The sequence below is a fragment of the Lasiosphaeria miniovina genome (genome assembly GCF_030549165.1).
Source record: "Lasiosphaeria miniovina strain SMH2392-1A chromosome Unknown B0T26scaffold_2, whole genome shotgun sequence".
Classification (NCBI taxonomy): Eukaryota; Fungi; Ascomycota; class Sordariomycetes; order Sordariales; family Lasiosphaeriaceae; genus Lasiosphaeria; species Lasiosphaeria miniovina.
The window spans coordinates 286,969-309,015 of NW_026848221.1; the positions used below are offsets into that span (position 1 = coordinate 286,969).

Here is a 22,047-nt window from a genome sequence, read left to right on the forward strand (position 1 = left end):
CTGGCGAGATGCTGCTAGGGGGCGAAAATGCCGGCAACTAGACCATGTGTGCCCCTGCTGACTGCACACGCACGCAGGACGTCGGCATAATTTGACAAGGGAAGTATGAGTGCGGGTAGTTTTTTTTTTAAAAAATTCCGGGCCGGAAATAGACAGCGGTCGCCCTGGATCTGGGGCGCAGCCAGAATAGAGAGAGCTAGGACAGGCGCTGCGTCGGCTTTTGGTAACTGGCCATCACCGTGGTCCTGGCTACCTTGTTTGCCTAAATGTAGTCATGGTCTTTTTTAAATTCGGTAGTTCAGGAATCGAGATGTCATTCCGCCCAATTAATCTGACACTCCACCACGTCTGGCGACCGTGTGGGCAGTCGCACGCGGCTTCCTTCTTTGTCCAGTTCTCAAGAAGCAAGCACTCTGGCTGACAAATACAACGTCTTCAAGTACGACTGGGTCTAAGGCTGCTATCTCACTGGCCGGTGACTGGCTTCCTGTTCTTCAACCGCACAATAAGTCCGTGCTGCATCACAAACCACCGGTTCTCAATGCGATAGTTCTGCGGCTCAACCAGCTCATACTGAGGTTTTGTCGCACGCGTCAGCTCGGGCTTTCCGCCGTGTCAACAGAGCGGACGGGAGATAACTTACGTCAAAATGCAGCAACAGCGTCGGCACCACCTTGTACATCTCAAGGTAGGCAATGTGCTTGCCCATACACGAGCGATGGCCAGCCCCGAACTGCACAACCAACCCACAAGTCAGCATTTGTGGCACCTGCAACCTTCGCGACGCGGCGATCATAGGGAGGTCAAATGCGTGTAAATTTTTAAAAGAACGAAAGAACTCACCGCTATCAGTCCGCCCTCCATGCGCCGCCTCTTCTCTTCGCCGACCTCGAGCCAGCGCTCGGGGCGCCACGAGTCGGCATCGTCGCCAAACAGCTCACGGTCGCGGCCGACGACGAACGCGCTCATACCGACGACCGTACCACCCGGTAGGAACTTACCGCAGACGGTGGCGCCCTCGGGCGGGACGACGCGCTCGTAGGGCAGGCCGAAGGGCGGGTGCAAGCGGCCGGCCTCCTTGATACAGGCATCGAGGTACGGCAGCTCGCGCGCCCGCCGCCACGGCGCGAGCGACTCGGGCATGTCGCCGGCGGCTGCCGCCGCATCCACCTCGGCCCGCAGCCGCGCCAACGTCGCCGGGTGCGTCAGCAGGTAGTGGAACATGGCCCGCAGGTAGATGCCCGTCGTGTCGGACCCGGCTGTGATGTTGGACGACGCCCATGCCGCCAGCGCGCTGTTGTGTTGTGGTAATGTCAGCGGAGACGGTCCGATTTGGTTGCGACACACGTACACAGACACACAAAGCTATCACGGGGAGGAATGGAAAACGTAGGAAGGGGGAAGGGGGGCTTACTATGGCGGCAGCGACGGGTCCTTGGCCTCAATCTCAAGGAAGCGCGACAGAAAGTCGCGCGTGTCGCGGTCCCAGTCGTTCTTGTCGGTAGTCTGCATAAGGGCGCGGCGCTCCTGGACGCGGGCCATGGCGAAGGCTGCGCCGGGGCTAATGCCCTTCCCGCGCAGGTGGCGGCGCACGGGGTTGTTGGTCCACACGGCGTCGAGCCAGGGCATTTGCGTGACGAGCGCCGTCTCCTGGAACATGTGCCATATGCTCGCCATCACACCGTTGACATCGGTGCCCGTCTCGAGGAAGCCCAGCCGCTTGGAAAAGGTCAGCTCGCCGATGACGTCAAACGCGAACATCTGCAGCCACTGGCCCAGGTCGCACTCTGGCTTGTTGTCTGGGTCGTTTTCCTCCGTCACGAAGCGCGCGCGCAGCTCGTCGCACAGCACGCGCATGGTGGTGTCAACGTAGGGCTCAAATGACACGAGCGTGGTCATGGCGTAGGCGCCCGACACGGGCTTCTTGAGGCGGCGGTGGATGTCCTCGTCCTGGGCGGCGAAGATACCGGGGATGGGCTTGCCGTTGGGCTTCATCATGAGCGCCGTGTAAAAGTCCGACTTGAGCCACGGCTTGGCGAAGCGGTACACGGTGCCGACCTCGGCCGGCGCCCCCACTGACACCATGTTGGGCCCGAAGCGCACCACGGGCCCGTACCGCCGGTGCAGCGTCACGTGCGCCTCGTGTGCTTTGTTGCTGAGCACCCACCCGAACCGCGGCGCGTTGGTGAGCCGCGCCAGGAACGGGCCCGGGATGTGCGCCAGCCGCCAGTAGGACCGCACCATCGACACGAGCAGCCACGACGCTGCCAAGGCCGCGACCGCTACGGCTAGCCAGGGTAGGTTGCGCTTCGACGTTCTAGCTGCTGTGTTGATGGCTTTCTCGCCATGTTGTTCGTCCATGGCGTCGTGATAGGCCTGGGGGAGGCGTATACAAGCCTCAAAACTATCGATCTCCTGCCTGTATGTATGTGTGCGTGCGCGCTAGGTAAGATTGTTCCGATGTGTGGTAATACAACCAGCTCAGCTCTCGGAGCAAAATGCCACAAAACGCGCGAGGCTGTTCACTGGCCAGGCTAGATATAAGGAGCCGCAGAGCGATTCATGCCCTGAGCAAGGATGAGACGGGCAGGTCTCGCCCTCGCCCTGCCCTTGGCGGTGTGTTTGCTTGTGTTTTGCGTTAGAGTTGAAAGCCATTGTTTGTACAGTGCTGACATGCAGTGCTACACTGCCCAGGGGGGTAAGCAGAGCGCGAGACACGGACATTCGCCGCTGGCATGTTGCTGAGGAATACTCCGGTCCGTAAACAGACGGGAATGCACCGGGTAGGATTTGGGCTTTTAAACTCGGATCTCGATCTCCGTCAAGTTTCTGGGGACTGCTACCGTGCCAATGCCCAGCAGCCCGACGGCCAGGTGGGTGATGTAAACTTTAGGCAACGCGCCAGCCGCAGCCACCGAAATTGCGGAGAATGTCTTGGCTGGGCAATAGTCCGCGTACTGCGCTACTCGACTTAATAATTCTCGGCCGACAGTGCCACAATAATAGCAGTAACTCGATTCGCTCGCAATCCCACCCCCATAAGTGTCACGTCGGCCAAGTAACGTTTCTTCGGGCATCATCGGAGGAAGCTATACAGCTTGATTGCTTCAACAGAGCCTTTCTTCTCGGTGTGACAAGTCAAAATTTCTGAATAGCGGGTGTAGTAAGCTACGACTGCACCAGCAGACAAAATAGATGCCTGTTGCTTTGGGTCTGCGCATCAGTACTTGTATTAGCTATAGACTGTGGCCGTAGGCTACCCCAGCGCCCAGGGTGTGTTTATGATGGTGAGCAGTCAGGAGTGATAGTCGGCACAGCCATCCCTGTCACGAACTCGTAGCTTAATTAGGCACGGAAAATCTGTGACGCAAAACAGAGCGGCGAAATGAAAGTTTGGAGATTCCTATGAAATGAGGAAATTCGGCGCCAGGAAGGCCAGGGAATACTACACGATGATAGAACGTAGCGAGGAACTCAAAGGACGTTCAGCCGGTCCTGTCCCGCCGCCTCAAGGGCTCCAACCCCCTGTGCCGAATCTTGAAATCGGTTCCTCCTTTACCTGGACAAGTACCTCGCCCTGGGCAAGGTAGTCGTAAAAGCCATAGCGATCAGCAACCCTAGGGTAGAGATCTTCTGTGCCAGACCTGTTCCCATTTCCATCAGCGTTGTTGTTCACGATGTTCTTGTCGTCGGGGCTGGCGTTTGTGGGGCTTGTCCTGTTGTATCTTCCCTCAATTTCTTCGATCTCCTCCCGCAGAACCCGTTGGTCGCTAGTGTGCAACAACTTAATCTTGGCCAAAGCAAATCTTTCGGCGTCTTCCGCTATCCTGATCATTTGCGCGTTGAAAGCGTCGTAGTTGATGTAGATTCTCATGTCGCGGCCGCGTATCAGATCTTCCCGCTCCTGTAATGGCTGTGTTGGCGATATTTGTGCAAAAGCCTGCTCCCAGGTGTTCTTGGCGCTTAATGACGACGCCATTAACGAGGCGAGCCTCTTCTCGTACTCCTCGTCAAAGAACTTGCACATCTCCTTAATAACTTCGCGTACGAGTGCAGTATTGTATCCGATTTGGTACTCGAGCTTGTTGATGTGAAGCCCAATCTGCATCGTCTGCTCGTTCTTCAGGTCGTTGATGCACGCGTCACACCTGACGGGGTAGCGCCATGTGTGCACGAATTTCGGTTCTTTGCATGGGAGATCTGGTATGTAGCCTTCTTCTGAAATGCAGTGGCAAGTGATGGATGGATGGCGCATGAGGTCGGTATCAAGCTTCGCCGTCCACTCGCACCGTGGGCATTGAATAAGGGCGTGACAGCACATGTCTATTGCTGTCAAGCGCGGGATTATTGCACGATGTGCTCTAGAATGGTAGCCTAGCCAAGTTTTAGCTCGGTGAGGTGTGATAGTTTTTGTGACGAACCTGTGGCCTTGAAACCAGAAATCACCGAGGGCGTACCTGGCGGTCTTTTTCAACTCCCTAAGTCTCGGCACAAGTCGTGGTGGGACGATCAAGATAAGGAGTATAGATTTAAACTATGTCTTATCAACAGAAGTCTGTATTGCAGAGTTTGAAAATTACTTTAGAAACTCAAAATATATGTTTGAATGGCCAACTGGGAGCAAAATCTGATCAATAACTTACAGTTCTGCCAGATGTCTCAGCTCGATGATATCATGAGTTCTCTTGGTCCAGGTAACGATCGATTTTAGCTATGTCGCTCTTGTTAAGGTTATGGATAGACACTAGACAGGCACTAGACAGGCACTTGCGTGAATCCTCAAGGCGCCGCTCTTTTACAGCATGGTGATTGATGATGGAAATATGACATAGCCACCTTCATTTTGTCTGCCTAGAACTCTTCTAGTTCATAAAGGAAGGAAATGCAGGATAGACGCATTGTGGCTACTGGGCCTTCGAAGTTCAAATATCATAACGACCAAACAGCCGGCTCTTTGATCGGAATAAAAGTTAGCAAAACCTGCCGACCCAAAGGCAAAAAGCTAATGGGCCACGGTACATTTGTCTTTTGGTATTAGTTTTGTACATTAACCGGATAAATTTTACTCTGTAAACCATCTCCATTAAGCCGAAATACTGAACTTTCCATAGTTCGGAACCATCAACTATGGAAGGCAACTGACTCACGGACTCCACTTGCCAGACAGGACAAGGAACACATCAAACTTGACCTGGGAATATTGTTGAGCTGGTAACTAAAACCAAAAGGGGAAATTTGAGTTAGTTGCATTTACAACTACCAAATTAGGTTGTAGGTGCTTTAGTATCCCTGATGAATTCGCCCTGTATAGTCGAACTTTGAAGTAAAGTAACTATCCGGATACATCAAAGCTCGGCACAAACAAAGCATTACCTCGGGCACATGGGCGGGAAATTTTTTTGGGCCATGAAAGTTCATACCGGACCGATTTGTCAAATCCAATCGGACGCAAGCCTGAAGGGGTGCGAGTACAATTATTACAGTCAAGGAACGGGTCTCTTACTCAACCACTTTGGCCACACAACCACACAATCATGGAAACACAGAGACACAGAAACACAGAAACACCAGAAACGCGCGCGACCCGAGTCGCAAACCCTACCATAAAGCACGTTGCAACACCGTCAGATTATGAAGTAAAAGCGTAATAATGGAAAAATCTAATACAACTAAGATCGCTTGACGACCATGGAGAGAATTTATGGACGTTTCACTCAAGACGAACTATATAGCAGCTGGACTGGAATTTGGGCCACATGGGGAGATTCATTGAAAGACGAGACACAAATTGGTACTAGCTAGGTAGGCAATTAAACTAATCTCGCAACAGCATACATGCTCACGCCATGCCGCCGTTGACACGGATGGTCTGGCCGGCGACCCAGCGGCTGTCGTCGCCGCACAGGAAGGCGACGGCATCGGCAATGTCGTCGGGCTCGCCGAGGCGGCCGCTGGGGGTTGCGCCGGCGGCCATCTTGAGCGACAGGTCCGTCTGGTTGGCGTGGAAGCCGCGCGAGCTGGTGGGGCCCGGGGCGACGCAGTTGACGCTGATGCCCTTCTTGCCCAGGTCCTTGGCCAGCACGCGCGTGGCCTGCTCGATGGCGCCCTTGCTGGCTACGTACAGCAGGTAGTGCGGCATCACCGTCGACGCGGCGCAGAGCGTCGTCGAGAAGAGGACAATGTGCGAGCCGGTGGGCATGTGCGGCGCCGCTTTCTGTGTTTTGGTGGTCAGGCCGGTTAGCTGGGTGTCTTTCCCGCTGGTCTCTTGGGGGCTAGGTGGTGTGGTTAGCTAGTTACCTGGCATAGGAGGAGCGGTGCTTTGACGTTGATGTTGAAGACATCGTCGAAGCTGTCCGACGTCAAGCCGGCCAGGGGCACCGTGGGCATGACGCCGGCGGCGGCGACGAGAATGTCTATCTTGCCAAACTTGGCAACTGCATCGCCGACCAGCCTCTCGAGGGATTCTGGGCTGCGAGAGTCTGCTTGGACGGCCAGGGCGCGGCCGCTGCCGATTTGGTCGACAACTTCCTTGGCGCCCGCGGCATCGCTGCCGTAGCTGGCGATAACAGCGGCGCCATCGGCGGCCAACCGCAGGGCCACGGCACGCCCGATGCCGGTGGACGCGCCAGTGACAAGAGCAACCTTGCCGCTGAGGAGCATGGCGTGCAGTGCAAGTGGAAAGGGGAATGTCGCTGGGTTCTGTGGGGGTGGCTTCGGTTTCGGGTTGCGGTGGGTTGCGGTGTCTAGGAAATTCGCTCGGTTAGGTTTGGTACTGACTGCACTTGGGCAAGGAATGGATCGAGAAGCAGCTGCTTTGGGCTTGTGCTGGCGAGAGGAAAATTGAAGGAACAGGGGGTGCCGCCGGGTGCGCTACGTCACAGGCACTGCACCGGAACGCACGGTCTAGCGCCCACTAGTAGGCGCGCCGCGGTTTCTTTGTACTCTGGGCCGCCGCGGATTTAGCGGAAATCCGAGCACCCACCGAGTTTGCACGAGTTCCTGATTAGGAAAGAGCGTTTCAAGATCGTTTGCTGCGCATTCGGACTGTGACACTACAGACGAGACCTGCGTGCCTTCCTGTCGGTAAGAGCGAAAGGCATTGCCGTTTGCACTGATTTGAAATCACCCAGGCAGGCTCGCGCTGCGTGACTCCCCCTTCAGCCTCTCCTTTTTTGCTTTTCGCGAGACAAAACAAAACTGGCTGTTAGTCTGAGATAGCGAGCAGACACGCTTTTGGCACAGCATTTGCTGCTGGTAGATGCACTTTTCACTCTAACCTCTAATTAGCCAATGCCACATTTTCCAAGAATGGCTGTCGACACGGACACAGATGCCGAAAAACACCTCAAGCCGCCGTCGGCAGGGTCTCCCTCGTCGTCGTCGGATCAACTGCCACCCGGCCCCGAACTCGGCCCCGCCACCACCGCGGTTTCGCCTCCCCCGGACGGCGGGTTTCGGGCGTGGTGCGCGGTGCTGGGCGCGTGGTGCTGCCTGTTCTGCAGCTTCGGGTGGATCAACTGCATCGGCATCTTCGAGGCCCAATACCAGCAGAACCAGCTGAGCGCCTACCCACCCGGCGTCGTCGCCTGGATCCCGTCCATCGAGGTCTTCGTCATGTACCTGACCATGCCCGTCCACGGCAAGCTCTACGACAACTACGGCCCCAAGCCCCTGCTCTACGCCGGCACCCTGTTTCACGTCTTCGGCCTCATGATGGCCTCGCTGTCCACCGAGTACTACCAGATCCTGCTGTCCCAGTCCATCTGCAGCGCCATCGGCGCCGCCGCCGTCTTTTCCGCTGCCATGGGCGCCGTCGGCGGCTGGTTCCTCCACCGCCGCGCCCTGGCCCTCGGGATCGTCGCCTCGGGCTCGTCTCTGAGTGCCTGCATCCTGCCGTAAGCCTTTCTCCTCCCCTCTATTCATGCCCCCTTTTCACCTTTCTTTTCTCACTTTTCCTTTTCCCCTTTTTGTGTTTGGCACTCTTGCTCTAGCTAACATGACACTTGTGCGGCAGAATCATGGTGACGCGCCTCGGCCCTTTGGTGGGCTTTGCGTGGGCGCTGCGCATCTGCGCCTTCATGTTCCTGTTTCTGCTCATCATCGCCTGTCTCGTCCTCGAATCGCGCCACCCGCCCAAGCCCACCCCTTGGGAGCTGATGGCCTTTTTCCGGCCGCTAGGCGAGAAAGCCTTTCTGCTCAACGCCGTCGGCCTGGCCTTTTTCTCGGGCGGCATGTTTGTCCCCTTCAACTTCCTTGTGCTCGAGGCTCAGTACCGCGGCATGGGCTCCGACTTGGCCAACTACCAGATCGCCATTCTCAATGGTGTCAGGTGAGGACTGCGGCTACTTCTGCTTCTGACACCTGAGCTGCGCTGACTACTGCGGTTGTGTTATAACAGCATCTTCGGCCGCATCATCCCCGGCTGGCTGGGCGACAAGGTAGGCCGGTTCAACGTCATGATCGTCACGACGGCGCTGTCTGCGGTGGCGGTGCTGGCGCTGTGGATCCCCGCCCCGACGAACAGCACGGCGGCCACGGTCGTTTTCGCGTCCGTCTTCGGCTTCACGTCGGGCACGTTTGTCGGCATGACGCCCGCGCTCGTGCTGCAGATGTCGCCCGAGGTGCGTGAGATGGGTATCCGCCTCGGTACCACGTTTGGCGTCATCAGCATCGCCGCCCTGACCAGCAACCCCATTGCCGGTGGCCTCGTCAGCAGGGACGACGGCGGCTACCTGTACCTCAAGATCTTTGCTGGGCTGGCTCTGGGGGTAGGTTCGGCCTTGATTCTGCTCAGCAGGTGCGTCCAGGCCGGGTGGAACTGGAAGCGCATATAAGGGGCAAGGGTTTGTATGTACATATATGTACTACTTGGATCCCGAGGTAAACCATGAAAACGTTTTCCCTGTTTTCTGAAACACTTCACACAGTTCATTTCTCCTCAAGACTACATGTGGTTAATATGGAGGCTGTATGCGGTGCATCTCACCATGCTGTCCAAAGTTGTTGACGACGAAACGAATTCGTAAATCACCTCAGTTCCCAAGACTGATCCCCGACAGGAACTACCGGCCGAACGGAGGCCCGTGTAACATTGCTACCAGTAGTTCGAGGGACCCCTCACAGAAAAATGCGGCATCAGTGGGCGGCATGGGGATGTGATTTGTGGATGCAGCACCGCGCAGCACGGCAGTTTAACCGCTGCAGTCGTGCATGCCACAGACACCGGAGGGACGGGACGCATGCCACTTGAAGTGAAGTAGAAAAACTCGCAAGACGTCGCACCGCCCTTGTGTCTTTAACCCATGGCATTGCACAAACAAGCTACGCTATTCCAACTCTTGACGCCGCAGCTAGAATGCGATGATGGCCTTGGCCTCCTCCGTCTTTGAAACCCTCGGCACCAAGCTTGGCTATGTCGCCTCCAGCGCGTTGTTTCTTCTCTTCGCGGCTGGGCTATGGTCGACAAAGCAGGCGTGGCATCTCGCCAGCAGGTACCCATTGCTCGGCGGCGAATACGGCGGCGCCGGCAAAAGGGGCAAGGCGTACCTGTCCCATGCGGCGGCCCTCTTCGATCAGGGATATCGCCAGTTCAAGACGGCCACCTACCGTCTCACAACTCCCGATGGTAAAAACCCTTAGTTCCATATGCTGGGAGTAACGTTTTTTTGCATAAGCATCCCATCGCTGACGTCGAGTTGTCGCGCAGGCGATCATCTCATTGTGCCCAACTGCTACCTCGACGAATTGCGACGCCGGCCAGACAACGAGCTGGATGTTCTGAAGGCCTTCGAGAAGGTTTGAGCCGTTTATCTTGGCCAGAGTTGTGGCAGTGGTTTTTCTAACCACTTCGCAATTAGACGTTTGAGAACAACCATGTCCGGCTGTTCCCGTCCAAAGAGAAGACCATCATCATCAACAACGTCGTCAAGGTCGACTTGACCAGGAACCTCGGTGAGCGCAGCGCCCCAAAATACCATACCGCTACCGTCATAGACAACATCTGACCTCCCCTTCAGGGCGAATCAACCCGCGCCTCTCGGACGAGGTCGCGCGCACGGTGGCGTCGGAGCTCGCGGGCTGCGATGGCGCCGAGTGGACACCCGTCGTGCTGAGCGGGGTGCTGCTGCGCATCGTGGCCGTCGTGTCGGGCAACATCTTCCTGGGGCCCGAGCTGTGCCGCGAGGCCGAGTACATGCACTGCGCGGTGCAGTTCACCGTCGACCTGGTAGCGGCGTCGGCCGCGCTCAAGCGCTGGCCCGCCTGGCTGCGGTCCGTCGCCGCCGCCACGCCCCTCGTGCCCCAGGTCGCCCGCGTGCACGAACACCGCAGGCGCATGAAGGCGTTTCTGCGACCCGTCATCGAGCAGCGGCGGATGGATATGGAAAGGAGGCGCAAGGCTGACGATGCAGATGCAGTGCCGCCGCCAGCGGACGATCTGTTCCAGTGGCTCATGGAGAAGTCGGCGGCGAGTGGCGTTACCGACGCCGGCGACCTGACTGACATGCTACTGCTTGTCCTGTTGGCTGCGATCCACACGACCTCGTTGGCCGTGACGAATCTGTGGGTTGCGTCCAAAACTGCTGCAGACTAGAGAGGCAGCAGTCACTAATCCGCACTCTAGTTTCTATGACCTTGCCATACGGCCTGAGGTGGTGGAGGAGCTGCGCGGCGAGATCAAGTCTGTCCTGGCCGACAGCGGCGGCGTCATGACGACACAGGCGCTTTACGACATGAAGCTGGTCGACAGTGTCATGCGCGAGTCTCAGAGACTGACCCCCCCGTTTATTGGTGAGTACCATCCACAGCTGAAGCCTGGGCCTCCTAGTACTCCTCCGAACCTGACCACGATGCTCTGCGGGGGAAGATGCCTTCCGGCGGTACGCAATGCAGCCCATCACGCTTCAGAACGGCGACCGCATTCCCAAGGGGACGTACATCGAGACGGCCAACACGGCCGTGCTGCGAGACCCGAGCCTTTATCCGAGCCCCGATGTAGGTCTAAGCTAATTTCGGGACGAAACTTGTTGTTCTTCACCCACCCTGTAGGGTAGCCCCTGACCTTGAGCCCCAAAACACAGGTCTTCAACCCCCGCCGCTTCTCGGCGCTCCGCGAACCCGACGTGCCGGACCCGCTAGGGTACAAGAACCGCGAACAGTACCAGTACATCAGCGTGACCAAGGAGAATATGAGCTTCGGCTTCGGGCGGCACGCGTGCCCGGGCCGCTACTTTGCGGCCAACGAGATCAAGATGATCCTGGCACAGCTACTGCTGCAGTACGACATCCGGATGCCCGACGGCGAGTCAGAGCGGTACCAGAGCATCTGGAGCGGTGTCGTCATTGCCCCGGACCCGACCAAGGCGCTTCTCTTCCGTCGCGTTGCGGCGTGAGGCACAGCTCGGGAAGCAGCCAAAAGGGCGGTTCTAGACAATGCAGGGGTTTTGAAAAGCAGAACAAACAAAGTTATAAGATAGCTAATAAGGGGGCAGATCTCAATCTTGCCGTTATAGTAACGGCAAGCCAAGAGTCTGTTGGAATAAAGCACATTACTAAAATAATCGCAAAGTAAACAAACGGCCTTGAGCATAATTCCCCTTTCGTGAAAAAGGCCAATTAAAACAAGTAGTTGTCAATTTCCACGTGCGAAAGCAATGCTTAGCAAATGGCTATCAGTTCAGAAGTGGCAGTAAACTGAATACGAGAAGCATGAACTATTCTATACTCATACTTACTATCCGCGATATCTCTGTAATAAAATACAGGTTTTTATTCAGCTCCAAAGTAATTAGCAACCGCAACCTTACGCAAATTCCAGGAGAACAAACGTGCAAACCACGCAAATTCCAGGAGAACACACGCTGCAAACCATTGTCAAAAAAATTACGCACAAATGCCCCACTCGTGTCCAATCATATGCCTGGAGACGAGAAGCTTTCACAACCCGGCCGAGTCCACCCAAGGTCCACAACACCGCAGGACAGCCCCATCCACATACTGTAATTACCCCCACGGAAATTCATCACAAGCAAGCAACAACCTAGCTTGAAACAGGCAACTTGGCCGAGCGGTTAAGGCGCTGTCTTCAGGAACCCCCGATATGCTATCGCATGGAAAGCTTCCTTGGCAGTTCGAAAGAGCGAGGGTTCGAATCCCTCAGTTGTCAAACCATTGTTTTTGCGTGCATGTGCGGAGAGATTTTTTTTACCCCCGAGCTATTTTATTTGCTCGGTTGGTTTTTGGTTTCGTTTGCCAGCAAGTCGTTGCACAAAACAATGCATCCGTGCCATTCCATTGCTTTGAAGTCGAGTCCGAGTTTGTGATTTAAAGGCCTGCCCGCGATGCAATTAATTTCTCGGACTTCGACACGGAAGGCAATAGCGACTCGGGCAAAGAGGGAAGGAGGACACGTTGTCGGGAAAGTACCTGGTCAAATTCCCAGAAACCATGGCGATGCCGGCGACGCGGGTAACCATTGCTAGTCCCAATAGAACATTCCAACTTTCGATATTAAAATTGGGCCACAGCATTGCATGGCAAGGCAACGAGGCAGCGTGCACCAACTGCATCTGTCCCAGCAGTTGGGACCGGAGTAACCAGCCCGGGCCCGTGACCCGGGAACCTCAACGCTGTGCCAACATGCAATATGACAGCTCGTTTCAGCTCCACGGACAATAGAAACAGGCCGCCGAGTCCCGCATAATACATTCCCCATCGAAGCAGAGACCTTGATGTGATAACCGAGACCCACCAAGGAAGACACCAAAGTTCGCACTACTCGTCGAAATGCCCGCACTCTCGACTGTAAACGGCAGCAACGGCAGTAACGGCTGGAGCAACGGCTGGAGCCACGGCAACCACCATGACTTCAAGCCGGCCACGATCGATCTGCACGAGTCGCCAGCTACCGACGGCGCGCGCATGCGGAGCATTCCCGAGCTGATCCAATACAATGCCGAGACCAACCCCAAGACCCTGTTCTGCTACCAGGCGACCAAGCCCGCCGAGGGCAGCGAGCCCGATGCACCACCGCCCGTGGCCGCCGTCACCATGCGGCAGCTACGGGACGCCGTGTGGCGCTGTGCGAGGAGACTGGAGGCGGAGCTGGGGTTGGCCGAAAGACCTGCCGAGAAGAGCGCGCCCGTTGCGCTCTTCATGGACAGCGACCTGGGCTTGTTGATCCACCTGTTCTCGCTGATGGCCCTGAGAGTGCCTGTAAGCCCAACCTCATAACCGCAATCACATGGTGCACGTGGAAGTGGAATAGAGAATAACGCGACGCAGGTAGCCTTGCTATCCGCACGGCTGAGCACGGTGGCCGTCGACCACTTGGTCAACACGATCCAGGCGCAGGCCATCGTCATGTCGCCGCGCATGGTCAATGTTCTAGGGCCACAACAGCCGACCAAGAACGGCGCACCCAGCACCCAGCAGTCTAGTGCAGCGACAGCGGCCTCGGAGACCGCCATTCACATAATAGCGCGACCGTTCCAGGACGACTTAAGAGGGGCTGGAGAAGAGATCAGCAACGGGCACGTTTCTCACGTGGAGCAGAAAATCACCGTGTGCCCCCCGGGACACTTCGACGAGCGCGGCCGCGATGCGCTGATCCTGCACTCGTCAGGCACCACGGGGCTGCCCAAGGCCATCTTCCAGTCGCACAAATATCTGCTGGGCTACGCGCACAGCCACATCCGCACCGACGAGGAGGATGTAGGGGCGTTGAACATGTCAACTCTCCCGTTATACCACGTGAGTGAATTTGCAGGATCCCTTTCCTCTGCTTAGAACATCACTTACCTGCCTTTAATTCGCAACAGGGATTTGGCCTGGTCGTGCCGTGCCTCGCGCTCGCCATTGGCAAGCCGTTCTTGCTACCGCCGGCGCATGCGGTTCCGACGGGACTGTCAACAGCACGAGCAATTGAGCAGTTCGGCGCCAAGTCGCTGATGACCGTCCCACACGTGCTCGACGAGATCTGCGCCCTGCCGTTCGATGAAGGCACCCGGGCCCTGCTGCCGCTACAGTTTGTTGCGTGTGGCGGGGGTCCGCTCAAGCTGGCCGTGGGCGAGAAGCTGGCCGCCGCGGGTGTGAAGGTGCTCGCGCACTTCGGGACGACCGAGATCGGGCCGCTAGCTCCCATCTTTGCCCCGCCTACTGACTACGACTGGCGGTACTGGAGACTGCGCGACGACGGCTTTGATATCAAGGTAGAGCCCATCTCGCAGGACGGCGCTGCTGCTGGGAGTGGTTCCCAGCAGTATTACCAGCTTACAGCTGTGCCGTTCAACTGGGATGGGCCCTTTGTCTTGCAGGACTGGCTGATCACGAGTGATAAATACCCAGGGCGTGACTTCCGAGCGGTGGGCCGCAAGGACGACCTGATCGTGCTTGTTACCGGGGAGAAAGTACTGCCGCGCATCCTTGAGTCGATGCTGTCCGAGAGCGAGCTGGTCAAGGCAGCGGCAGCGTTTGGCGATGGGCAGTTTGAGCTAGGTGTCATCGTGGAGCCCGCAGCGCAGAACGTGGTAGGCGCTGAGGATATCGAGGCGTTTAAAGCCGCCATCTGGCCTATCATTGTCGAAGCGGGACGCCAGATGGACAGCCATGCTCAACTTTCTTCCCTGGCTAGTATCGTTGTGGCGCCGCCTGACAAGCCACTCCCCCGCTCCGACAAGGGGTCGGTTCTCAGAAAAGAAGCTTACCGCAAGTTCGAGGCAGAGATACAAAAGGCCTACGACGACATGGACTCCAGCACCAGCGACAGTGGGCCGCCTCTCGACCCCGAAAGACTCGAAGCGAGCCTCAAGGGGCTTGTTCAGAATGAACTTGACAGCATAGGCGTCAAAGACGGTGTCTGGAGCTACAACGACGACTTGTTCGAGCTCGGGGTAAACTCGTTGCAGGCCGCACGCATCCGGAGGTCTGTAAAGCGAGCAGTGAGTCGTCAAGCAGCGACGTCCCATTTCCTGCCAGCCGAAGAAGTCAAGATGGACTTTGTCTACAAGAATCCTACCATCAACCGCATGGCAGAGGCGTTACGACCTGCTGAGCAACAGCAAGCAGCCAGCAGAATATCCGAGCAGGCCCTGATTGACGATTATGTCACGCGATACAGCATCCTGCCGAATCCTAGACGCCGCCATGTCATCCTACTGACGGGGAGCAGCGGCAGCTTGGGGTCGTATTTCCTTGCGCATCTGGCATCGCTCCCCGACGTGGAACAAGTAATCTGCCTGATTCGACATCGGGGAGGAGGAGTTGTGCCGAACATGGTCAATGGCGAGGCCAAGGAGATAGTCAACGCGCAGATCAAAAACGCGAGGTCCAAGGGTGCCATCATCTCGCCTGAGCACGAAGCCAAGATTGACGTCGTTCAGGCAGCGCCGTCTAGGCCTCGCCTGGGCCTTTACGATACGGCCTATGCCAGCCTCTGCAGGCGCGTCACTCACGTCCTACACTGCGCGTGGCCGGTCGACTTTCAGCGCACAATGCCGTCCTTTGAGAGCCAGTTCCTCTTCCTGCACCACTTAGTCCAGCTGGCCAGGGATTGCTCCGAGCAGCGCCCTTCGTCGAGGAGTGCAGTGCCAAGGCTGCTCTTTGTGTCGTCCATCGCCGTCGTTGGCCAGTATCACCGCTCACGGGGCTCATATATTGTGCCAGAGGAGGTCCTGGAGGACGTGAAGAGCACCAACGACTTTGGCTACGGAAAGGCCAAGCTGGTGTGTGAGCGGATCCTGACTAACGTGGCCGGGCAGCTGCGCGGGCAGGTCGAGGTGACGAGCGTGCGGTTGGGACAGATCTCGGGGGCACGCACGGGCGCTACTTGGAACCCGAAGGAGCATTTCCCTGCCCTGATAAAGCTGTCGCAGAGCAGCAGCATCTCAGCGCTGCCGGGTCTCAAAGGGGTAAGATACGCCCGAAGGCCACACAGAAATTCCATGTTGGCTTGTCCCAGTCGCACTGACAAACACAGACCCTCTCCTGGCTGCCGGTGGACACTGCGGCTACAGCCATGTCCGAGATCCTGCTGTCCCCAACCCCCGTCGATCTGATCTACCACGTCGAGAACCCCGTGCGGCAGGATTGGCACGGCGTCATGTCGACTATTGCGGGCGAGTTGGGCCTCGAGCTGCCGTCTGCACTCGTCAGCCTAGACGAGTGGCTGGCGAGGGCGGAAGCGGTGACAGGCAGCCGCGGGCAGCGGCCAGCGGATGGCAGCAGCGATATGTTGATAGACTTCTTCAAACACGACTTTGAGCGCATGGCGACGGGAGGGGTCGTGTTAGACACGTCCAAAGCACGGCGCGTCTCAGAGACGCTGCGCAGGGCCAACAGCGTCGAGCCAGCGCTGGTGGCTCGCTACGTGCAGGAATGGAAGCGGTGCGGCTTCTTCGACTAGCGGTCAATGTCGTGAGAAACGCGTACTGACTCGCTGGGCAATCCCTTCAACACCGGCAAACAAATCTTGGGTCGCATGGCGGGCATCAATTAATTCCGGGTTGGAGGGTGGTGTGTGCCGTGTGGGAACAAGCTGCGGTGCTGATTGGCGTGCGCACGGGGAGTGCGGTAGGAGCGGGGCACGCCCTTTGTGTCTTCCGAAGCGGTGATCCCTTCCCAGGTTAGAACCTTCGACTGTGTAATTAGAGGACTGTTGGCATAGGGAAGTTCTGGCTCACCAGTGGCTCGCTCAAGCCATTTATAGGTTGTCGACGCATGTGATGCTAAGAATGGCCTATACAGGTTCCAAAGGGATCCCACGCATCCGAACTCACCTCTGTTTGTGGTTGCAGCTTGCATACCCACGTGGAAAGCAAGAGGCGCGATCGTTCGGCATGTCTCAATTCCCGTGGGAATTCGGCAGTTTCGAAACAATCACGCTTGGCTGAGGTGCCTGGGAAAACCCCGCCTTGGCTCCTTCCAGCCAAGAAATGCTTGTGCAGTGGGGACGACATGAGCGGGGCATCGGTAACGGGATAGGTGGGGCACCGCAGGCTGTCAAATCAGCTTTCTCCACCAGGCACGCAACGACTTCCCATTTGCATCAATCCGTCCAACGTGGAGTGAGTCATTTGCAAGGATGCCAGCAATGTGGGGAACTTCTCTCTGTCGAGACGCCTCTCGTTCGTATACTAGCAGTGAAGCCTGCCGTTGCCATAACGCGGCGTTTCGGTGAGAGCGTACCGGATACGCGTAATACACTAGGCCGCGGTTGATCGGCGTCCCAAAAACGCGAAAAGGCGGGGCAAGCAAAGTTCGGTGTTCTTAAATGTTCGCGCGCCGACGTCCACCGACAAATGAACGGTGCTCCACTGAGTCCACTCGACGTGCGAATGCCCAAAACTGTGGAGCTGCTGAGCTGAGGTGATGTTTTCTCGACTAGGCCTACCACTGCACCGTACATGGAAGCTGTCGTCGGCGCGTTTGCCATTTCAAATTACAGGTAAGCCGGATTGCATGTACGCAGTACCGTGTATTTGGAATCAGAGGTGGCGGATACCTCGGAATCTAAGCAGAAGGAATCGTCGCAAGAGTGGGCTGTTGTTTGGTATGTCGCGGCCTGCGCAGAAAGCATGAAGGGCTGAACGCCATCCTGTGCCCAAAGACGAGTAATGCGACTTCAGGATGGCTCGACCTTTGGGCGTTTTTTAAATTTAGCGGAATGCAGCCACCTGCAGACCTCCAAGCCGCGTGGGTAAGGGGAACTCAGGCTGAGGTTGAATTATTAATACAAGTCTGGGCGTGGGCGGTCTTCAACAGTCTGGACTTCAAACCAGCCCCGACAGTCGTGTTAGATTAAACGATCAAGAGTTTTAATCAATACGGTATCGACCGCGGTGGGCAGTAATCTGGCTAGTAGTGGCGGGCTGCGTGACGGTTCAGCGAATGGAATTAAGTTTAACAGCGCTTATCTCCGTTTCGGCAATGACGGCAACAGCCCGGAAGATCAAGGCCTCTTGCGTGCTCGCCTCACACCCCTGTCCCGCCACGCGCAGAAGGTGCGACTAGCTCCTAGCCTCCTTGAGGGTCCAAGGTAACGTTATTCATTAGCGCGTCGAGTGGTGAGTGGCCAGAAGGAAAAGAACTTGAAAGGGTCAGTGCCGTTTCCATTTCCACCTTCCCAACCCCATCTTCCTGGCTTGGCCTTTTGTCTCATGGCTAGCTATTAGCCACGAACGATCTCTAATCAATAGGTACCCTGCCCACTGGCAACTGCCCACCATGGACGGCAAACAGGCTAATCGCGACCCAAACTTGGACGAGAAGACGCGCCGCAACTCTTCGTCGTCGTCAACTGCTGCCGACGAGAACCCACACCGAGCCGACTTGCGTGCCAAGGCCACCGACAACGGCGTCTACCAACAAAACCCCGAGATCAACAATGACAGCGAGATCGAAGTGGCCGTGTCGGGCCACGACCTCGACGTCGAATTGGGCCATGTAAGTCTTCTTCATTGATCTTCGTACCCCCAGAACTTCACCCGTGACTCACATCAGCAGATTGCCGATAACACGGAGGACAAAATCGAGGAACTGAAACGCGTTGAATCCCGCGCCAGCGTCAAGACCAAAATCTCAAAGGTCTTCAGCATCGTGAGCCGCAAGAAGACGCGCGAGAAGGAGCGCATCGCCTTCGCGCCCATCCCCACGTCGGACCTCGACCAGGGCATCGTCGGTTGGGACAGCCAGGAAGACCCAAACATGCCGCTCAACTACACGCAGGGCAAAAAATGGTTGATCGTCGGCCTCGTGTCCGCTGCCACCTTCCTCACGCCCTTTGCATCGTCCATTCTGGCTCCCGGCATCGGGTCTCTGAACGAGGAGTTTCACAACGACAACGAAATCGTCGGAACCCTGACCGTGAGCATCTACCTCCTTGGGTACTGCCTCGGGCCCCTTTTCCTGGCCCCCCTGAGCGAGATATACGGCCGGCGCCCCGTCCTGGCTGTTTCCAACATCTTCTTCTGCGCCTGGCAGATTGGCTGCGCCTTGGCGCCCTCGATCTCGTCGCTCATCGTCTTTCGATTTCTTACCGGAGTCGGAGGCTCGGGCTGTTTAGTAGGTCTCTCGAGGTCAATACGCGTCCTGGACTTGGTTACTGATAATGTCACGTCAGACTCTCGGAGCCGGGGTCATTGCCGACGTTTTCCGGACAGACGAGCGAGGATTCGCCATCGGCATTTACACACTCGGCCCCCTGATTGGTGAGTTCGCAACCAAACCCCCTCCAATTGTCATCCGTCATGAGATCGGCTCCCCACAACCGAAGGGCGTCAGATGCTGACTGTCACAATCCAGGCCCCACCCTTGGACCAGTTATTGGAGGATTTCTATCGCAGTCGATTGGGTGGCGCTGGGACTTTTGGATTGTCCTGATTGCCGGCTCAACCGTCACGGGCTTGATCGAGATCTTCAACTCGGAGACGAACCACCATGTCCTGATGCAGCGCAAGGTCAAGCGCCTGCAGCGGGAGCTTGGTCGCGACGACCTCCGCAGCTGCTACGAGGTAGGCACGGTGAAGAGGACCCACGCCGAGATTCTCCTGAACGGCCTGACCCGCCCGACCAAGATGCTCTTCCTGTCGCCAATTGTACTGGCAGTGTCGGTGTACATCGCCTTCACGTACGGCGTGCTGTATCTGCTCTTCACCACCATCCCTCCCGTGTTCATGGAGACGTACGGCTGGAGCCTAGGCGTCACGGGGCTCGTGTACATCAGCCTCGGTCTGGGGAACTTCTCGGGGTGGGGTGTGGTAACATTGACGTCAGACAAGGGCGTCGTGGAGCGGACCAAGGCCAACAACGGCGTTTTCGAGCCTGAGATGCGCCTGCCCATCTGCATCTACTTCAGCATTATCCTGCCCATCACCTTCTTCTGGTACGGCTGGTCGGCCGATAAAGCCACGCACTGGATCGTGCCCGTCATCGGCCTCTTTCCCTTCTCCTTTGGTCTCATCGGCATCTTCCTCCCGCTGCTGACGTACCTCGTCGACTGCTACCCGATGTACGCTGCCTCGGCCGTTGCCGCCAACACGGTGCTGAGGAGTTTGGTCGGCATGCTGCTCCCACTAGCTGGCCCGCAAATGTACGCCACCCTTGGACTTGGATGGGGCAATTCGCTGCTGGGATTCCTCTGCATCCTCATGATCCCCGTACCACTTTTCATCCACAGATACGGAGCAAGGCTGAGGAAGAGAGGGCTGCAGTTGTGATTGTGCTCTGCAGGGCTTGCGTCACCAACGTCTGGTTTTTATCCACTTTCCAGTGTATATTTCTTTTGCTGGACATACTTATTCAAGGGTCTGTATCCATTTTCCTAGACATCTAAGGGGCGTCCGTAGGCCATGGAAGTTGTCTGAGGGATGACACAGGGAAACGGCAAGGGAAGGAAGGGATTGGTCACACAGACCTGAACATAGAACGCGCTGTGCATCAATATGTGGATAATATTTGGACGATTTTGTTGCAGAAAGGTGGTATGCTGCCTGTTTGTAATTGGTTTATGTCAACACTCCAGGGAGTTAGTGACAGTTCATTGTTATTAATAGGGATCTTTACATAGCCATCATTACATATTTGTTTTGTCTACTCGAGGAGCGACCTATCACCGAAGTGAAATGAGTCATACCCATCTTCATCTACTAACATTAAAGGTAATATGGAATGACAATCACAACACATACCAAATCTAGTATCTTCTCAACGCAATAAAAATCCATTTAGGTTTTCACATTTGGATGGATTGCGAACCTAGTATCTTCTTGACGCAGTAAAAATCCATTTAGGTTTTCATATTTGGATAGATTGCAAACCTAGTATCTTCTTGACGTAATAAAATCCATTCAGGTTTTCACATTCGGATAGATTGTAAACCTAGTATCTTCTTGACGCAATAAAATCCATTCAGGTTTTCACATTCGGATAGATTGCAAACCTAGTATCTTCTTGACGTAATAAAAATCCTTTCAGGTTTTCATATTCGGATAGATTGCAAACCTAGTATCTTCTTGACGCAAGAAGAATCCTTTCAGGTTTTCATATTTAGATACATTGGATGGCTTCAATCCCAAAAAGCCTCAATGGCGCCGAGTCCCAAATATCCGTGTTGCCGACAGATCCCAGAGTGAAACTCACGGAGTAGGCCTAAAAGCTTCTGCCACGGGGCCCACGAGCCCACCCGCATTTCATTCATGCTACGCCGAATTCAAAAGAGTGGAAGACTCCAATGTTTAATTTTCCCGAAAAAGAATTAAAAATTGTGCCTGTGGCGCAACATGTGATAAAGTACGTATATTTAACAATAGGTTGGTACGTCGTCGCTTTGGTTGTCCTTTCTCTTCCATCCATTCCCTCATGAGGATACTGTCAGCCAGAAATCAGCCTTATAACCCTTACTAGCGGTGTCTACTAGGAGGGTCCTCTTCATACCTCACATACTATGCCTTTGGGTAGCCGATACATACCAATCATCTTGCCTTGGGTGCAGAACTTGATAAAGCGCCTACCTTGGTAGCGCCATCACCACTCTTCGTTAGTACGTGGTCACATACGCTCGTACAATGATTGGCAATGATTGGTATCAAATTTGGCTAATTCAGGGGAAACTCTACAGGCCTTACTCCAAAGACTCGTCTACGTGCTCTATACAAGTTCACTAGACCTGATACGACAGATGGCACCCGGAGGTAGCTCTATCCAGGTCACAAAACTCGACTGGCAGCCGCCGAGAGGCAGCCCTATCGCCGACCTTATCTTACCAGAAGCTAGTCTGATCGCCCAAGGATTAGATCCCTTGGTGGCTGCTTCTTACTACAACCTGACATCAAGCCCGCTATGTCGACTGCCGGACGAGCTGCTACTAGATATTATGGGCCGCGTCGATTGGGTAGGCCTACAGTGTCTGCGAAGAAGCTCGCGCGTTTTCATGCGACTTTTTGGCGCCCACGAGTTCAGATCGTAATGCGTTAAACCCTTACCACCTCTATTCAGAGGCGATCCTTAGTCGACTGCAACCCCCAAAGCACACAACCACCTAGAAGCGAAGCAGCT

The 22,047-nt window shown here is 55.9% G+C and overlaps 9 protein-coding genes and 1 non-coding gene across 10 annotated transcripts; 6 read left to right on the top strand and 4 right to left on the bottom strand.

Annotated features, from left to right (window-relative positions):
- Window positions 1-194: 194 nt before the first annotated feature.
- On the bottom strand, window positions 195-2,548 carry B0T26DRAFT_764002 (cytochrome P450). Its single transcript, XM_060446433.1, has 4 exons — window positions 1,415-2,548; window positions 844-1,294; window positions 644-733; window positions 195-573 (listed from the first exon to the last, which is right to left on the bottom strand). Exons 1-4 carry the CDS (start codon window positions 2,359-2,361, stop codon window positions 466-468), a joined length of 1,596 nt encoding a protein of 531 aa, XP_060299637.1. The 5' UTR covers window positions 2,362-2,548; the 3' UTR covers window positions 195-465.
- B0T26DRAFT_691748 (uncharacterized protein) lies at window positions 2,122-2,928 on the bottom strand. The gene has a single exon (XM_060441143.1). It carries the CDS (start codon window positions 2,722-2,724, stop codon window positions 2,482-2,484), a length of 243 nt encoding a protein of 80 aa, XP_060299638.1. The 5' UTR covers window positions 2,725-2,928; the 3' UTR covers window positions 2,122-2,481.
- A 475-nt stretch (window positions 2,929-3,403) lies between these two features.
- On the bottom strand, window positions 3,404-4,842 carry B0T26DRAFT_671541 (uncharacterized protein; the record flags this gene model as incomplete). Its single annotated transcript, XM_060439343.1, has 5 exons — window positions 3,404-3,445; window positions 3,560-4,148; window positions 4,422-4,478; window positions 4,644-4,711; window positions 4,837-4,842. The coding sequence occupies 5 exons, from the start codon at window positions 4,840-4,842 to the stop codon at window positions 3,404-3,406; spliced, it is 762 nt and encodes a 253-aa protein (XP_060299639.1).
- An 893-nt stretch (window positions 4,843-5,735) lies between these two features.
- Window positions 5,736-6,891, bottom strand: B0T26DRAFT_798966 (uncharacterized protein). The gene is made up of 2 exons (XM_060446961.1): window positions 6,298-6,891; window positions 5,736-6,214 (listed from the first exon to the last, which is right to left on the bottom strand). Exons 1-2 carry the CDS (start codon window positions 6,658-6,660, stop codon window positions 5,840-5,842), a joined length of 738 nt encoding a protein of 245 aa, XP_060299640.1. The 5' UTR covers window positions 6,661-6,891; the 3' UTR covers window positions 5,736-5,839.
- A 417-nt stretch (window positions 6,892-7,308) lies between these two features.
- B0T26DRAFT_636596 (major facilitator superfamily domain-containing protein) lies at window positions 7,309-8,834 on the top strand (the record flags this gene model as incomplete). The annotated part of the gene is made up of 3 exons (XM_060436842.1): window positions 7,309-7,895; window positions 8,015-8,329; window positions 8,399-8,834. The coding sequence occupies 3 exons, from the start codon at window positions 7,309-7,311 to the stop codon at window positions 8,832-8,834; spliced, it is 1,338 nt and encodes a 445-aa protein (XP_060299641.1).
- Window positions 8,835-9,363: 529 nt separating this feature from the next.
- Window positions 9,364-11,485, top strand: B0T26DRAFT_764021 (ent-kaurene oxidase; the record flags this gene model as incomplete). The annotated part of the gene is made up of 7 exons (XM_060446434.1): window positions 9,364-9,625; window positions 9,707-9,795; window positions 9,858-9,951; window positions 10,017-10,560; window positions 10,622-10,788; window positions 10,865-10,992; window positions 11,079-11,485. The coding sequence occupies 7 exons, from the start codon at window positions 9,364-9,366 to the stop codon at window positions 11,388-11,390; spliced, it is 1,596 nt and encodes a 531-aa protein (XP_060299642.1). The 3' UTR covers window positions 11,391-11,485.
- A 565-nt stretch (window positions 11,486-12,050) lies between these two features.
- Window positions 12,051-12,163, top strand: B0T26DRAFT_t40. The gene has a single exon. It is a non-coding gene; the product is annotated as a tRNA-Leu (tRNA).
- A 620-nt stretch (window positions 12,164-12,783) lies between these two features.
- Window positions 12,784-16,399, top strand: B0T26DRAFT_637787 (uncharacterized protein; the record flags this gene model as incomplete). Its single annotated transcript, XM_060436961.1, has 4 exons — window positions 12,784-13,070; window positions 13,686-13,749; window positions 13,818-15,905; window positions 15,974-16,399. 4 exons carry the CDS (start codon window positions 12,784-12,786, stop codon window positions 16,397-16,399), a joined length of 2,865 nt encoding a protein of 954 aa, XP_060299643.1.
- Window positions 16,400-17,775: 1,376 nt separating this feature from the next.
- B0T26DRAFT_691762 (major facilitator superfamily domain-containing protein) lies at window positions 17,776-20,586 on the top strand. Its single transcript, XM_060441144.1, has 5 exons — window positions 17,776-17,996; window positions 18,049-18,438; window positions 18,499-19,056; window positions 19,115-19,202; window positions 19,297-20,586. Exons 2-5 carry the CDS (start codon window positions 18,220-18,222, stop codon window positions 20,208-20,210), a joined length of 1,779 nt encoding a protein of 592 aa, XP_060299644.1. The 5' UTR covers window positions 17,776-17,996; window positions 18,049-18,219; the 3' UTR covers window positions 20,211-20,586.
- A 792-nt stretch (window positions 20,587-21,378) lies between these two features.
- B0T26DRAFT_691765 (uncharacterized protein) lies at window positions 21,379-22,042 on the top strand. Its single transcript, XM_060441145.1, has one exon. The coding sequence runs from the start codon at window positions 21,671-21,673 to the stop codon at window positions 21,956-21,958; it is 288 nt and encodes a 95-aa protein (XP_060299645.1). The 5' UTR covers window positions 21,379-21,670; the 3' UTR covers window positions 21,959-22,042.
- The last annotated feature ends 5 nt before the right edge of the window (window positions 22,043-22,047 follow it).

Excerpts from the sequence above, each read along its gene's own strand:
- B0T26DRAFT_764002 (XM_060446433.1), bottom strand. The coding sequence starts at position 2,361 with ATGGACGAACAACATGGCGAGAAAGCCATCAACACAGCAGCTAGAACG. Across the intron at positions 734-843 it reads TGGAGGGCGGACTGATAGCG|TTCGGGGCTGGCCATCGCTC; the intron begins GTGAGTTCTTTC and ends TTGGTTGTGCAG. Across the intron at positions 574-643 it reads CGCTGTTGCTGCATTTTGAC|TATGAGCTGGTTGAGCCGCA; the intron begins GTAAGTTATCTC and ends ACAAAACCTCAG.
- B0T26DRAFT_691748 (XM_060441143.1), bottom strand. The coding sequence starts at position 2,724 with ATGTCCGTGTCTCGCGCTCTGCTTACCCCCCTGGGCAGTGTAGCACTG.
- B0T26DRAFT_798966 (XM_060446961.1), bottom strand. The coding sequence starts at position 6,660 with ATGCTCCTCAGCGGCAAGGTTGCTCTTGTCACTGGCGCGTCCACCGGC. Across the intron at positions 6,215-6,297 it reads CACCGCTCCTCCTATGCCAG|AAAGCGGCGCCGCACATGCC; the intron begins GTAACTAGCTAA and ends ACCAAAACACAG.
- B0T26DRAFT_691762 (XM_060441144.1), top strand. The coding sequence starts at position 18,220 with ATGGACGGCAAACAGGCTAATCGCGACCCAAACTTGGACGAGAAGACG. Across the intron at positions 18,439-18,498 it reads TCGACGTCGAATTGGGCCAT|ATTGCCGATAACACGGAGGA; the intron begins GTAAGTCTTCTT and ends TCACATCAGCAG. Across the intron at positions 19,203-19,296 it reads CACACTCGGCCCCCTGATTG|GCCCCACCCTTGGACCAGTT; the intron begins GTGAGTTCGCAA and ends GTCACAATCCAG.
- B0T26DRAFT_691765 (XM_060441145.1), top strand. The coding sequence starts at position 21,671 with ATGGCACCCGGAGGTAGCTCTATCCAGGTCACAAAACTCGACTGGCAG.